This window comes from Chroicocephalus ridibundus, chromosome 1, assembly GCF_963924245.1.
Source record: "Chroicocephalus ridibundus chromosome 1, bChrRid1.1, whole genome shotgun sequence".
Taxonomy (NCBI): domain Eukaryota; kingdom Metazoa; phylum Chordata; class Aves; order Charadriiformes; family Laridae; genus Chroicocephalus; species Chroicocephalus ridibundus.
The window spans coordinates 85,055,334-85,072,296 of NC_086284.1; the positions used below are offsets into that span (position 1 = coordinate 85,055,334).

At 41.1% G+C, this 16,963-nt stretch overlaps 1 protein-coding gene across 7 annotated transcripts in view; it reads left to right on the plus strand.

Moving 5' to 3' along the window:
- The first annotated feature begins 954 nt into the window (after positions 1–954).
- Positions 955–16,963, plus strand: part of GLRA2 (glycine receptor alpha 2) — a 129,531-nt gene continuing 113,522 nt past the window's right edge. For 2 of the 7 annotated variants that reach the window (XM_063342081.1, XM_063342090.1), the window contains exons 1-2: positions 967–1,330; positions 3,516–3,649. In XM_063342081.1, the coding sequence (XP_063198151.1) occupies positions 1,263–1,330; positions 3,516–3,649 (202 nt within the window). In that variant the 5' untranslated portion in view covers positions 967–1,262. Of the gene's footprint in view, positions 1,331–3,515; positions 3,650–16,963 lie in introns of those variants that run through there. The other 5 variants (XM_063342098.1, XM_063342107.1, XM_063342118.1 and 2 more) reach the window with 4 other exon arrangements.

A 16,963-nucleotide genomic window follows, 5' to 3' on the forward strand; every position in this document is an offset into this window, starting at 1 on the left:
GGGCAGCGGGGGCTCCTTCCTCCCCCTCCCCACCACGGAAGGGAGGGGAGGCCTTTCCCTACCCCTCGCCTCGCCACAGACACCAGCGGGGAGGCGGCACCTTCCAGAGGGGCGCGACATGGTGCCTTCGGGGTCGCCCGCCGGGGGACCCACGCACCCACCTCCCGCAGCCACACGCGCGATCCCACCGGCAGAGACGTCGCACACGCAGACACCCACTCCCACCACCCCACACCCCCCGCGACTCCCCCCCCCCCCCCCCACCACCACGCAGGTACACCTCCACGCCACGCAGATACACCCCTTCCCCGAAGCCCCCCCCCACGCCACGCATCCCCACTCGCAGAAACACACCGCACACCGTCCACGCAGAAACACGACCCCCCTCTACCCCGCAAACACACCCCACAGGGACACCCCCCCTACCCCACAGACGCCCCCCCGGGCGCCCACATGCGGACACACACGCCCGCAACGGGCGCCCCCCCCAACCCGTGGCGAAGTCACGGCCGGGCGCATGCGCGTCGGAGGGCGCGGAGCTGTCCGAGTGCTGAATTCCCGGCGCCGTGCGCTCCCGCCCGCCTCATTCCAGCACAGGCGCTGGGCTTCCCCGCGGCCCCCGCCCGCTCCAGCCTTCCATCCATCCCGCCCCCCAGCCCTCCCTCCAGCCCTCCTTCCCTCCAGCCCTCCCCTCCCGCCAGCGCCGACGCCTCCCTGCCCAAAGAGGGGGAAAGCAGACCGACCCAGTAGCCCCACCACCGTTCATAAATACTAATTTTCAAAGGCGAAAGGGGAATAAAACATACCAGCAACAGCAGCGCTCTCAGCGCTATTCCCTTTTGTGTGATGCTCCTCGGGTAGTTGGGTTTCCTGTTCTTTTCCTTTCCTTTTTATTTCTCTTTCTTTTCCTTTTTTTCTTTTTTTTTTTCCCCCTTCTTTCCCCCCCTCTCTCCCCACCCCCACCCCCCCACCCCACCCCCAATCACCAAAAGCGAGGCGGGGGAACGAGCAGGTCTGATGCTTTGTCTCTTTTGTGCTGGCTGCTGGAGATGAGCCTAGGCTTGACCTGACCATGATTCCAAGGACTGGCACTTCTTTTCTACCCCCAGTTTGTAGAGATCCAGACCTTCTCTTCCTGATTGTCAAGAAAATTAAATCATTGCTGAATTTGGGAATCTAGGCAGCACCAGCTTACTTTTTACCTGCATCTCTCTGGAATTGTTTCTGGGATATTTTCCAAATCATCACAGAAAGCAGAAGGAATGAACCGGCAGCTAGTGAAAATTTTGACAACCTTGTTTGCATTTTTCTTAGAGACAAACCACTTCAGGTAGGTGATACGACTCTATGTGATGATTTTTGTCAAAAGGTTGTGGAAATTGTAACTATAAAGATACTACGTCACATTAACCTACTTTGTTTGCTATATTTGAGAGTATTTCATGTTCATTCTATGTAGGCTATCCCTTTTACGCTCGGAGACTCGTTGCTTGGTAACAAACACGAAAAATAATAATCTCAAGTTTGGGTGATCTATTTTCCATTTCTCTGATTCAAAGACATGTTTTTTCACTGAATATCAATACAGCTAAAACCATTTCGTTCAGTTTTTCTTCCAAAACACAGATTCTCTGCTCCCACTGGAGGTTGTTTAGGAAGTTGCTTTGATTCCTCCTCTTCAAGCTTTGGAAACGAGTGAACCAGTTTTGTCAGAGATGTAGTTATTTGCAATTAGAGAAGCTATCCTCTGATTTTGGGAAAACCCTGGATCAGACAGTATTGTGTTCACTTAAGGTACCAGTACATATAATTGTTGTTTCTAACTATTTTTTTAACATTTCACAAGCTTTTGCTTTGGCTATTGACTTTTGCACTACAAAGCAAACAGGTCAGTCTTACCAACCAAAACACTATTTTAGCTGAGATTCATTATTATACTGTACACTGCTGTGTATCTACATGTACACATATAAAGTGTTTTTAGGTGAGTAATGAGGTATATATACAGTGACAGAGTGAAATAGTATTTATATTCGTGAGCCTGCGATCACGACGTAACTCATAACTGGTGGGCTCTGAATGAAAACAAGTAATTTGTACAGGAACATCCCAAATAAGTGCACTGGATTAATTTTACAGTTTTTATTATCTTGATTGATTGTTTTTATCACTTAGGTGGGGAATATCATCTACTATGTATTAAAAATTAAAGATATTTTTTAATGGTACCCTGTCATTGACAAAAGCAAAAAGAAGCAACCACCCCCTGTAAATGGAACCTTAAAAAGCGCGGGGAATCACACCACAAGAATTTACTATCACTTGCCTTTTAACAATTCTGGTGCTTTCGTAAAGGGATAAAGGACATGATATTTGCTTCTCATTTCAGATGCTCACATGTATATCTAATTTATTTATATTTGCATATAGATGCACAGTCCCCCTCCATCCCCCCATCCTGAAACACTCCTGAAACTGAGTGGTTCCCTTGGGGCAAATATTTAAACAGAGAGTGGTATAGATGTCACAGTCATAGAAGTACTTTTAATAAAGCTCAGAGATTATGTTGAAACATAGATACAATGAAACTGGTTGTTTAAGAATCCAGATAATGCTTTATGATGAAATCTGTATCTCTACACACCAAATATGACCACTTCATTCTAGGGTTTTTTTTTTTCCCCCTAGGGAACAGCCATGAGGGACTCTTAAATTATCTTTCTCTGCAATATTTAATGTGCTTGCAACACGTAATATGCTATGTACACAGTGTTTTGCATGCATGATATGGTACCAGAAGTTTGTTCTTAAATCCTGAAAACAGACATGTGTTCCAAGAGCTTGCTATGTTCCAGTGCCAGCTGGTAATATTACTGATAAATTTTATTACTCGATGTTCATTGGTAAAAAAAACCTGCAAGATCAGTTGTGACTGACTCTGGAACCCTTTTTTTGCTATGTTGGGTAAGAAACCAGACCTTCACTAGCATCACTCAAATATTTGTTGGGTAGCATCTGTAAAGAACATTTTCTTTGCATCTATATCCTTCCCAATATTAACAAACCCAGTATTTTTCAGTGTTGCTTGGTGAGTACTGCCAGCTATTTTTTGGAAGTTTAAGACCACCTCAAACCAGTGTTAACATATAGTTCTAACTGCATACATGTAATCAAAGCAATGGTATGAAACAGGATATCAAAGACCCTGTAAGATTGCTCTACTCATTAAGATGAAGAGCAAATTGAATCTTCTGAAGTCTTAAAGCTGTAATAAATTTCTTTTTAAAGCAGAACTTTTTTTCTGAATAGCAAATTGTATCCATGCATACTACCTTAAACTCATTTTTATTTCTAGAATAGAGATTTCAGATGAAAAATAGACTAGGTTGTTCTATAAAAATATTAATTGCTACATGCACTGAATTGAAACAATTTTATTTAGTGCTTTAATTTCTCCATGATTTGAATAGAATACAAGCTAAATATTAGCTAATGGTGGCTAATAATTTATTTAGGACGACTTTCTGTAAAGAACATGATTCAAGATCTGGAAAATCCCCCTCACAGACCCTGTCTCCTTCAGATTTTTTGGACAAATTGATGGGAAGGACATCGGGGTATGATGCTAGGATCAGACCAAATTTTAAAGGTAAGTTTTTTTAAGACTTCTCATTGATTAATCAATTATGTTTTGGACAAATTATAGGTTTGAGGGTTTTACATCTGGGTTCTTATTCTCTTTTCAACAACTTGAGTTTTCCAGTGTGATAGTGTCATGGAGAATAGTTGATGCATGGAGAGGACTAGGAGAACAGTGTAGGTGATAAGGCTCCAGAGCTTGAAAACACTCTTTTCATGTCACAATAATGTTTAGCTGTCAGAGGTTGCTTCTGAAGACCTTACTAATTCCACATAGTAAATAGGGTTCCAGGTTCCTCACTAAAAGCAATCAAGATGACTTATTCCTGAATTTTTTCAGCCATGAAGACAATATCTTCAACACTTCCATGCTGAGCTATTATCTTCTTTATGGTCTATACTTTTGTTCTACTTAAAGAATCTTCTTCCCCAAAGTAGGGAGATAGGACTCAAGTTATGCACACAGCAGATTTTATCCTGTGAACATTGACTGAATGATAAGTGGCAATTTCTCAGAATCCCTACAAAACATAGAAGCCACATGCTGTTTGTCACTTCCATGACTCCCTCCTTTTCCAAAACTTGGCCTGAGCCGTGGAGAATCACCACCGCCACGCCAGCACAAAGAGGCTGTGGACTGGAGGCTTCTTTTGCAACCATTACTATTCACAACAAGTTTTCCTTGCTGTCGTCCTGTAAATCTCTATGGAAGTGAGCACAGAATGTCTTGTGGCTTTGAATGAAAGGAGTTGAGAGAGAAGTTTTCATTGCAAATATTTAGCATTTCTGGAGAGCCCTATAATGCCACCCTAACTGGCTCTTCTATACCAATTTACAGCTTAGAATGTGGTTTTACTTTGAAAACTGATAAAATGCTTCCTTAACAAATTTGATGCCTACGTGCATTTGCATTCATATCTATCAGCTTTTGTCACCAAAATGCATGTTTTCCTGTATTGAGCCTTATTAGCAGTGCTGTGAAAGTTGATAATGACTAGAAAAGATAATCACTTCTTAGCCAGTGAATTAACTGTTTGGAAAGAAGCAGCTTGTATGTCAATGAGAAAAGTGTTTAATTAAATTTAGATCAAAGATCAATTTCTTCTCCCTGTACCACATGTGCAAATTGCAAGATGTGGAACAAAGTGCCTTTTTTGACTGCTTCCTGTGCCTGACTGAGGAGCAACCTAGTATGGCTTTCAGATACAAAGGTTTGGAAAATGACAAGTTAAAAAATCTCTAGTCAGCGAAGTCTTGAGTTCTGTTTTCAGAATAGTTTTCAAAGTGCTTATTGAGTTCCTGAACTGGGGTCCGTATTAGTTTGTTGTCAGTGATACTGCATTAGGCTTTCACATTCATTTTGTGCATTTGCGTGAGTATCAGTGAAGTTTTAGAGAATCCACATGAAGGCAGAAATTGCCTGAACTGAGTAAGGCAGCAATCACTGAGGACTTTTTCTTCCCCTTTGTGTGGGAGGGACACTAAAAGAAGACTTCTGCTTCACCTCTTGAAGCTCAGATAAAACCAGGCGTAGTAGCAGTCCCTGTACACAGGACAGCTTAAAGACAGCTCTTTATTGACCCTCTGTACGTGTCTAAAACCATTTAATGAAAAAACCAGGAGGAGACAAATTCACAGCTTCGCTCACCTGATGTTTAAGCGGGTAGAGCAGGTATGGTGTGCAGGACGCTGTATGGTGCATGCTGAGCTGTTTGACAGACACTGCTACCCTCCGAGTCCCGTGGTTTGTTTATGTTCCCAAAGTGAAGCTCCTGTCTGATGGCACCTATGAACCCTTAATGGCAAGGAATCTGCCATTTCTTATCTTTGATTTGTTTTATTAAGTCACTTTCCAGAGCAGGATGGTACTTTGCAGCTGTTTGAACTGATAAACAGATCTTCAGCATTTTTTCATAACTTCACGTCTCTGAGCTCTCCCGTAGCTCTCAGTCTTCTGCTGAGGGCTCTGAAAGGTTTTTTTGTTCTTTGCTATGTTCCTTTGAAGGGTATTTTGTATCTCAGAGTTCAGAACTAGAGAGTTAAGTCATGCAGTTTTGAACTTCAAACCACCAGTCAAAACCTTGTCAGCTGACAACCATTTTTATTAGTCAATATGATGCACACCCATGTTCTAGTTGACCAAGTCCTAACTTTTAAAAAAAAATGAAAATACTTATTTTTCTATATTGCATTTTTTTCCTTTTAAAGAATAAGAAGTACAGCTGCAAAGAGGTCAAAATAAATTTACCTTTCGTAGAGTTAAGTATTATAAAGGTATTTTTTGCACTGAGTCTTTATTGTGATCATCATAGAAATTTTTTCAGTTTCTAATAATCTGAGATCTTTTTGGGGAAATGGGCTATTGTACAATACTAATATTCTAAATCATATAAATGGATGGATGTATGAAATGTTGAATGATCACCTAATTTGTAACAGTTTTTGTATTTTAGGGCAAGAACTTTTAAGCATAAAAGAGGTCTGCAGGGACAATGGTTTAAACTGGAGATCTGTTATCCGGCCTTACATGTAGTCTGGGATTAATGTTTGATTCCTATGTTTCACAAAAGACATTGTGGATCAAGATAGTTGTGCCACTGCTCATGCATTTGTCTAGTTTTTTCTGCTTTAGACCAGTTACATAGCTTTCTCCAAGTCCACTGTGGGCATTTTAAAGTGTCAGAAAAGTCTGCCTTTCATGGAAAGGCAACTGAGTAGAACCCTTTTATCTTACACCACTGGTTATTCAATAATTAAATATACTTTTATGACTAGTCTGAATTATTGGAAAACAGGAGCTATTTGATTAATTTGTGGAATAAAGGCTGCACATTCTAAAGAGAGAGAAAAATGCTACTTATGGGAACAAGGTGTTTTATCCAGATAAAACATTTCATCATTAGTTACTCTTTTTCCCTAACTTGCTCTTGCAAATTAGAAAATTCAGGAAGATAGTGGGAGAGAAACATGTGAATATAGAAATGTTTAGACATCAAAAACAGTTCGGTGTTGGTTTTTTTTTCAGAAGTAGTGTGTACTGAAAAGTCCTTTCTTTTTTTGTACCTTTCTGTCTTACACAATCATTTGAAAGCAGAGGAGCACATTTCTGATTCTTCTTGACACAGCAAGTGATAGTACAGAAAATGACCAGGCACTGAGAGGGACTGTCCCTCTGATGAACAGCCAGAGAGAAGTGCCAGAGTGACAGCTCTCAAAATTTCCTTTCTTTAATCACTGTCTGTCAGATACTTAATGCATACTTTTTTATCTTACACTTAGCTATTATTGAATTTGAATAGGCTAATAATTTGTATAAGGACACATAGGGGAATACTTTTAAATGTAAATATGAAGACTGCAATCTAATACTAATTGAAGTCCCTGAGAGTCTTTCTGTTGACAGCAAACACACACTCGTGGTCCTATGAGTTGACATGCTGTTTCTTCCTCAATTGTAATGTCAGTTGAGCATGGTTTCTGTAAAATAATAAAAAGTGAAACCTGCATGATGTACTTTTTACCTGATTTATATTAATGTTACATTTTTTAGTGGTAAAAACCATCAACAACAAATCAGAGTGATGCCTTGTACTTTCTCCACTGCTCACTTTGCTTTCCTCAACAACACTAGAAATAGCAGTGTAGGGCACTGGTGTTATAAAACTAGCCAAGAATGTGCTTTTGCACTGGTAGAAACCAGGGATGGTGAAGTGGTATCTTAGATTAGTGTATATTTAGCTCAGATTCCCTCAAGAGCACTGTGTGCAATGCCATGATACAAGGGATCAATCTACAACTTAATCACAACATGAGACGTGGGGCTAATGGAAAGTCAGCTTGAATTTAAAATTTCCTAGCAGGTGTTGACCTGCAGAGGTTACTGAATTATTTCCACTTTTTTAACACGCTCGTCTTCTAGAAGCACTTAAAACCTACACATAAGCTAGAAATGATCACATACAGAAAACTATTTATCTATAGGCACTACTATGCCCTTTATGCCAAATTCTTTAAGTAGTAGACTGGCTGTCATGCACTGGTGGAGAGACGGGGAGTATGTCACCAAGAGCTCCAGAAGAGTGTTATCTTTTGGCATGGAAAATGCCTGCAATGAAGATGATACTTTTTTTCTCTTGTATTGAATTTCATTCTATGTTTCAAGTGCATTCCTTCCCATTAAGCCATTATTTGCTAAAGAATATTCTTATTTTTATGGAGTTACATGGAGGCATGCAGCAACAGCGCCCATTAATGTTACCCTCCTTGCTGGACGGTACAATGCGGTGTGAATTAACTTGCTCAGAAGCTGCAGTTTATGAAGTCAGAGAAGTCTTGTTAGAGGGATGCAGTTTGGGGGTGTAGTGATTGTAGTTGTAAAAGATTAGTCTGTGATTACAGTGGTGTAATGTCATTTTCATGCCGAGTCAGTGGGTTTATATCTGAATAATAAACACATGGACTAAGTAATTTACTGAAAATTAGCTTGACAACTGTTACAGGAAATGGCTTATGCACTTTAATACTTTAACTCCTTGGCAACAAAGGTCAGTTTTTCCCATATGTTCAAGCCCTTTGCTTACTTATTTGGCCCCTGAGTTGACCACTAATGGAATTCTTAAAAAGGCATGAATGGAAAACACTGAATGACATTTAAGGGTGAAATTAATGGCATCAGGCTAAGTAAATAAAAGCAGCTTCTATGTACGTGCTAAGAAGAGGAATTGTCTTCAGTAGACGACCTTAATCTAGACATGACACTTCACCATAAATACCTGTTGGAAAAACAAGCTGTAAATACATATAAACGTTGAAAAGTATACCTAAGGTAAGCTGGAGGGCTGCAGTGATTTGTTCTGCAGTAGTTAACAACCTTCCCAAAGCCAGACTTCAGTTGCTGACCACTACTGGCCATGAAGTCAGGTGCAGTGAGTATCTTGTCCTGGGCAACTTTCCAGACAGTTTGAGCCTCAAAGGGCAATGTCCAATGGAGACTCAAATCCCATTCAGGCACGATGGCGTGTAATAAGGAAGTGCACGCTATTGGTGCATTCCCATTGTAGGGCATGGGCTGAAGATTCACTATAGGAGGAGGAAGGCTATGTGGCCAGTTTTTGGATGTGGCCAGGCCATTGCACTCCCTAAATACAGCTTGCCTGGGATCTGCACACATCTGTTATGAGAGGTATGCTTCTGCCTTAAAACACATCTACAACTTTATGCTGCTTTCAGGTGAAGCTGTGTACACACATCCCACTGCACAGTTAGATGTTGCATGAGGATCCTTACCCACAGGATATTGGGTTTGTTTGGGCTTTTTTTAATTTTTCTTCAACTACGAAAATGTAGCTAAGGAAATTATATTCAGCCCCTGCCCTATGTATGCATGTTGTCATGCAGAAACCTTTTTTTGCCACAATTATGCAAGGATCCCTTTAATTGTGTTTCTTTTAAAACTGCTGGTAAAGAGGGTTACGGAACTTGTCCTTCTTCCCCTCTTTCTTTAATTTCATGTTCTTTCCAGAACGTGAGTAGGCTGGGGGAGATGCATAGCTAGTTAGGTTATGTCTAGGCTTCTAGACAAATGGGGCCAGACAGCAAGCTCCAGCAGCCCTCCTGATTATCTACGCTGCTTAGCTGTTTGCTCATTTCCTGATCTCTGTCAGAGATTCCTGCAGCCAGCTCCCTCCAAAGCAAGTCAGAAGAAAGGCTGTGAGCACGCAGCAGTGTAAAGCACCAGCTAACCAATGCTGCTTGGAGTCCAAGCTGAGGATCGGTCCCTCGTCTTCTTTTATTTTTAAAAGGTTAGCCACAGTGATCTGTATCATATTGGTGTGTTGCCTTTATTCAGAACCAATGATTTAATTAAGAGATATCAGTAGATTTGACTGTTGTCATGGAATATTGGTCTGCTGCTGCATAAACTGCCAAGAGAATTTATGAAAAACAAGTGTCAAAGAAGAGACAAAGACCTTCGACATCAAATCAGGAGACACTATTGTTTTGATCATGTTCTAATTTAATTGTATTGCTTTTATCACATCCAGTGTCCTGTTTAGATTTAAATTTTCTATATGGTTGAAGCCAATGCCCTTGGGTCACTCATTAAGCATCTTGTTGTGTTTTGGCTGTCTTAGAAAACATGCAATTTGTATACAGGATATATAAAAACATGCACACTTAATTTACTGTAAATATACACATTTATAAACTACAAATCTACTACATACAGTGATATAGTAACTAGGACTATGTATACATAAAGCAGAAATATGTAGTTTTATTAGGCAGATTCGTTATCTTTTTTTTTCCCCCTCTGGAAATATGAATATAAATCTCTGATTAAGTCATCAGAAAATGTATGTTTGATGGTTCAGCTTCCAAATATGCGTTTCACAGTCTTTCACAGAAATGAGTGATTTTAACATTCTGCAGAGAAGAGCCTCCCAAATGATGCAGACAGGGTCATACAGGGTCTGACACAGCTCTAAGATGAAGGGTGCACAATGTCTGGCATAAATAGTGACCCGCCAATGTCATAAACACCAACTCCATGGTTAAAATTCAAAATGTACAGAAATATAAAGGCTCTGATTCGGGAAACCACGCAAGATCAGAGCAGTACCGTTCATGAGAGAAGTGCCGTTCACCAGGTATTCAGTTACTTATAAGGAATAAAACGGAGCAGCCTAGCAGCTTATCTGAACTGTGCCAGCTACCAGCAATCCTCCAGTAGTGCAAGGGCATGAAGGCACATTGATTACTCCTTATGCCTCAGCTACGTCAGCAGCTGGGAAGGGTGGAAGCGTAAAGGCTTCAAGAGTCAATAAGAGAAGTAAGCTTTTAAAAAAGGACTTAGAAGGAATAAGTCCACAAACAATGAAACAAACCCCCCTGGAAAGCCCTGATACACCTGCTGTATGATGCTGTCAGTGCATTACTGTTTTGTTTTAAAGTTCCTCAGATTCTCTCAGTTCTGCTCCTGAGTCTGCCCAGAACTGCCCCAGCCTCTCGCTTAGCACCCACCTCACTCCTAAGCCAAATCCAGGCTCTCTGATGTGGCACTGCTCTGCCTCCATCTCCCTCTGGGGACCAGGTATCTCGGAGCCTGCCTTAAACTCCACAGGAAAAGGATTACTCTCAGGGTGGATCTGTGATCACTTTAAAACCCCTACAAACACAAAACAGTGTCTGTGGGTGGCCTGACTCTCTCTACAATATACAGAAGATTGTACAATATACAGCTTGAATGATTCAGTATCTGATCCAAAGGACTATAAATGATTCTGAGTGGCCCTTTTTGCAACAAAGGATTTCAAACTTCACTAAGCCAGGAAGAAAATACAAGGGGAACATGGCTTTTCAACTTTGCAATGTAGCTACTTGTCAGAGGGGAGAGCCTTTACTCTTCATCTTAAAAAAAGGAGAGCCTTTTACTCTTGATGTGATGCACAGAAGAGATTGCTGTAGCCATTACACCTTAGGGGCAGTTGATGTAACTGTTACAGAAAAAGTGGTAAGGACAGGGACTGGAAGCTAGCACTTCTCTCACTCTTCCTGGTAATTGCCCCGACAACTAAGACACAGACGTGCGTGAGTGCACTTTCCCTCTCTTTCCAAATGTTGTATCCCAAGTGCTTTGCAGCACATCTTGCTGGGTTCAGTAGGCTATCCACCCCTGTTAAATATTTTTAAAAGTGGCCATAGCTGCACTTTAGGCTGAATGCCATCCCCTCTGAATAGGAGACAGTGAGAGATATACCACCCCAGTTTCCACAGCCTTGTAGCCTAGGAGGTGCAAGTCTGCATCCTTTCAATCTGAGGCAGGCGTAGAAGATCCTAGAAAGGACTCTTTCTGCATGAAATCTCTCAACGTTTTGTTATGAGCTGCAAAACTGGCTGTGTTTTAAGAGGAAAGACTGAAATTTTTGAATGCTTTCTCAAAGGAAGGTTGTATGTGTTGACTTGGTGGAAAATCCTCTGAGCTGCAGATCCTGAGTAAGGTACCTCAACCTTGCTAAGAATCAGGTTTTCAGGAGGGCCCTAAAAAGCCAATTGTGAATTATTTGCTCTCTGCAAATGGTGCCCCACTGTGCTGAAGCATCATGCACTGTCCATGGACTGTACAAGGTCCTTAGGGTTCCTCCACAAGGGCCTGGGTGTTATGCACAAAAGCATCAGACACTGCAACTGCTTCTACCTGTCACGTGGCGGATATTTTTTTGGCTATAGCAAGCAGTGGGCTGTCCAGGGAAGCACAGTAGTAGTATGATGTTCTCCTCCAAAAGCTAATAACCCCTACCTGTGTGTTTCTATGTCTCCAAAGCCCAGGACTGCATGGAAGCAACTGGACACATCTGTGACTAGCTGAATTTTGGGCACATTCTCTTAAAGAATAGCAACTGATATTCAGTTGATACACATGACATGAACAAACTCATTCTTCCTCTGTCCTGGGAACATGTCTACGGGTTATCTCCCTCACTTTTGTACTTGGAGAAATATAGATGAGAAGAAGCTAAATGCTTTCCTTAAACCAGCATAGTTAGTTTGGGAAAACCTAGGATTAAAATTTACCAGATCAATACTCATTATCTTAGGCTGCCTCTAATGACTACATTCCCAATGTGTGCTGTCTTTAATGTCTTCATCTTAGGCTATAAAACTCTCTTATCAGGACTGCTCTTTCTTCTTGTGCTGTTTATTCTGTCCAACAAAGATTTAGTCCTAAATAATCAGTAACACTTTGGCAGAAGTGAGAATGTGAGAGCAGAATGCTGCTACAAACTCTCACACTGCAATTTAAAGCAGTTGTTGAAGAGATGCATGCAGATTACGTGCATAGGGCCAAACCAGAAGCGCATGTAAAAACTTATTTTCTACTAGATGTGAAAGTAGCCTGTTGCCTATGCATAAGCACATGCACATATTCTTCCCCAGGCTAATTAAAATGCAGATGTGGCTATTCCACATAAAGGTTTCAGGCTGCAGCAATTTCCCTTTCTAGATAGTGACATCCCATCAGATGGAGCAGTCTGAGGTATTAAAATCCTTTTGGTCAGTCTGGTTATAGGAGTCATCCAAAAAAGAAGCATCTGGGAGAATTTTGCAGCTCGTTGTCTCTATACTCCTGAGAATAATTTCACAGGTCTTTGTCGCCATACCCCTGAGAATTTTGGTTTTGTCACACTTCTGAGGCGTGTTTTGTGTGAGGTAAAGCACAATCTGTTAAAAAAGATTTTAACTTTTTTTTTTAATAAAATAAAACTTTGACTTATAAAATTTATATATAATTAGGGACAGATTCAATTCAGGCTAATAATTTCCTCAGTGTGAATATAGTCTGATTTGGATGACTTTGTAGAAGACTCCTACTCAGCATGACAATTGGTAGAAACCAGAAAAAGAACATACGCCCTGACCCTGCAACACACTTTATGTCAGCGGAGTTCTGAACCTATGTGAAAAGCATATGATGCTCCTCTCAGCAATGCGGTGAGCATCCTGCATCAAAGAGCTGATAATTTCCTTACAACAGGTGGTTTGGTATTGATAAAAGAGTAAGCCAGTTTATAAGATGCTTATTTTCTAGGCAGGTGAAGAGTTCTCATTCATTCTCCCATTCTTCCATCCATTTTTTTTACATAGGAAGAACTGATGACTGAAATAATTGCTGGGGAAAGGCACCCAAGAAGTGCTTTAAGGATGTCTTGGAGTTAAAAGACAGATCCTTTTTGGTATTCAGGATGTGAGACATCACATACGAGGTTCCCAAAGGGAGAGGGGATGAGTGAAGGGGAGGGAACAGGCGACTGAGCTAAACATAACAAGAGATCAGCTGATGGCAGAATTGAAGTTGAGAGTCAGGAGGGAGGAACTAATTTCAAAGTAATATTCTGTGCAGATTGTATGGCAATGAGTTGAACTATAAGGAGGCAAAAAATGGGACATTCCCAATAGCTGAAAGGTTTGAAAACAGAAGGAAAAAGTTATTTTATTAGTGCTAGATGTGGTGAGTATATTGGTCTGTGTGTCTCTGACTAGTTGCAGATTGCCATCTGTACCAGCTCCTGACCATTCCTGTTGTCACTTGTCCCTATGCCTGAGCCATCCCATTTCTCTAAATCCCATTGTTCATCTGTGTCCCATGTATCATTTGGTGTATAATTCCCTAGCAGCCATAAATCAATGTCTGCTTGATAATGTTAGCCACCCACACTGCTCTTTTTCTTCAAGTCCTGCATATGCCTTCTGACAGTAAAGCAAGGAACATTATGTAGACATTAAAGAGAAAGCCGTCAGAATTGTGAAATAAAGCAAATGTCCAAGCTCAGAGGAACAAAAAAAAGGAATTAAAATCAATTCTGAGACCTCTGTGTGGCCACAGAGAGAGGTATTGACCAAGCCCTGCATTTGAGACTGTATCTATTGACTCTTATAACTGAGCATCCATTAATTTCTGCAGCGCGAGATTAGAATAACGGAGAAAGATCAAAGTAAGAAATATTTAGAGAGAAGGGAACAAAGTACCAATTTATTTTTTTAAATAAATGTTTCAAGGTGAGTATGCCGAGCAGAATGAAGCAGTTCATTCTGACTGAAAATAGAAGCCTAGACTGGTTGACAACATTTCAGTATTATTATATAATGCTTTTTTTTTCATTAAGTAGATCTTCCCTCTTGCCTTCTCTTCTTAGTGAACATTTTTATCATGTGGTTCCATGTGGTCTCTTAGATGAGTTGGCTACAATGACTTCGTAAATGATTATTAAAAATAAGATTACCCAGGAGGTGTTTGACTGACCCTATGCTGGAGTGCAGATTTCATGACTACAGATGTAATACCCTCTTTTATTTCACCACATTTGGGAGTGCCCCAGGCCTCTGCACGCATTATGGGGTTCACATGCTGATTAGCAGCAAAGAGCTCTGTCTTCGTTAATGCAAAGCAACCAAGCAGTTTCTCAGAATCAGGTCTGAGGAGCATCTCTGCTACCTGCTCCCAGTGAGGCCGAGTGCCTCTGCCTTTCCATTTGCTCATTTCAGTGAGCACTGTTTTGTGATAAGACAAGAAGTAGGTGCCTGGATCTTTTCATGTCATAAGAAAAGCAAGCAATTCCTTTTCCCCAAATACTACCCATTGGTCTATTGCACTGGAGGAAGGAAGACTTCAGAAAGAGATGCCTTGCAGTGAGGTGCCTGTTATGACTTGGAATGAAAATATTTGAAAGAAGAGTAAAAAGCTCAGAGGAAAAAAATAATATTTTGACAGATATATGAAGAATTAAAACATTTATTAATTTATTTGAATATTTTCAAAGTTGACATAAGTGCTAAGTAACATCGCACAATAGGCTTCAAGTTCCAACAGGGAAGTTTCCAGATGTAAGATTTCTGATTCACTGTTTTTTAGATTTATTTCCACGGACTCGTTTGCACATGGAAGGCCTTAGCTCTGGGACTGGCTGCACTCAGTCACAAGTGTGACTTGTGCAGTTTGTGTAGGAATATCTGAGCTAGCTTTCAAGTAATTTGCTCGGAGGTGCTCTGCGCCACACTGAGATGATACAGAGCTCAGCACAAGGTATAATGCCTGAGGTTAATGGCCTCCGGTGAATTCCAGCCTGACATGACTACACCGGCAGCAGCCCTCAAACTACCTACGTGAAAGCCAGCTCCAGTCCATTTACACAATCCGTTGTGACTGCTATGGCTATATATTCTTTGTAGGCTAGGTCTGGTTAGCTGGATAAATCAGGCACATGTCAACTGTTTTAAAGGGCTTTTCATTTCTGAGCTCCTGGCTCGTGGAGTGAAATAAAATAGTGCCTGAAAATTGTTCTTGTGCAGTGTCTATTAGATAACTTATGTGGAAATATCCCACTGCACCCCAGAGCTGACAGTAATATATGTTTCTGTTATCAGCCTCAGCAAAAAGAGGCAGGGAAGAATGAACATGTCGTATGGACTATCCTGTAATGCCAAATGCAGAACTGAAGAGGTTTTGTAGTGTGAGACTTACTTTCCTCTTCCAGAGCTGGGTCTGTGGACAAAGACATTTGCTGAGTGTGAAGCATGCCAATCCAACAATTTTCACAAGCACTTTAAGGCACAAAAAGAATGGATCTTAGCAGGGATTCTCCTTCCGTGAAGTGCTGATAGGATTTTACCGGCATGATTCCCGTTACATTCAGCAATAGTCCCACAGCTGAAAGCTCACATACCACTTCAGAAATTGATTACTAACTGTTTGACCTCAGAATATGTCAATGTATATATAGATGGCTTTAGCTGTACTTACTCCACAGACATTTTCTTTCTGTGACTCATTCTGTAATCACCTGGATCTGACAATCACTGGAGTATTTGTCTTGTGACTCCTCAGTGGTGTTTTGATGAAGAAGATCTTCCAATTTTGGAATGTGACGTGCCCTTTTTATATCCAGGTCATGTCATAAGGCTGAATTTTTGCTCAGATGTTTTCTCAAGTTAACCAAGTGAAGGGAAGCAGCTTAAATCTTGATGCAAAAGAAGAGTTCGTTTGATGCCATTTTGTTTAATTATATTTGTGTGTGTGCCTGAATGTGCACTTCTGGAAATAGGCAGCTGGAACTAGGGAAATATTGCACTTTCCTCTATCTGTAATACTTTCCTGCTGATTCCATTCAGTGTTGCCTCTATCTCTTGCCTGCTTTGGGTATGCACGTGTTGTCTCCTCCAGTCTGTAAATACCATTGCCGTAAGTGGTGCTGCTCACATGTATTCCTCAGACACTTGGTAGTATTTGGGCTCAGTGATATCAGCAGGAATGAGAGTCCTAAAAAGGATTCAGACACCTAAATCTTTGCAGCTCTTTCTCTGCCTCTGTAAGTGCCTCTGTGGCTCTTAGCCTTATTCTGTTGATTATAAATGTATGTTGATATATTTTACCCTGAGGGTGGTGAGGCACTGGAACAGGTTGCCCAGGGAAGTTGTGGATGTCCCATCCCTGGAAGTGTTCAAGGCCAGGCTGGATGGGGCTTTCAGCAGCCTGGTCTAGTGGGAGGTGTCCCTGCCCAGGGCAGGGGGGTTGGAACTAGATGACCTTTAAAGTCCCTTCTAACCCAAACCATTCCATGATATCACAGAATATGATTCTGAGCCTCAGATGCAACAGTAAGCACCCAACACTGTTGCCACATTCCCACCAGGAGATACAGCATTCTCAGCAAGCTATTATATATGACAGATGAACTTTCAGAGGATGTTGGTTTTAGCTTGATGAAGCAGAACAATAATTTTGTCTTTATTTGATTTTTCCAGCAAATTGCATCAGTGCAAGGTACCA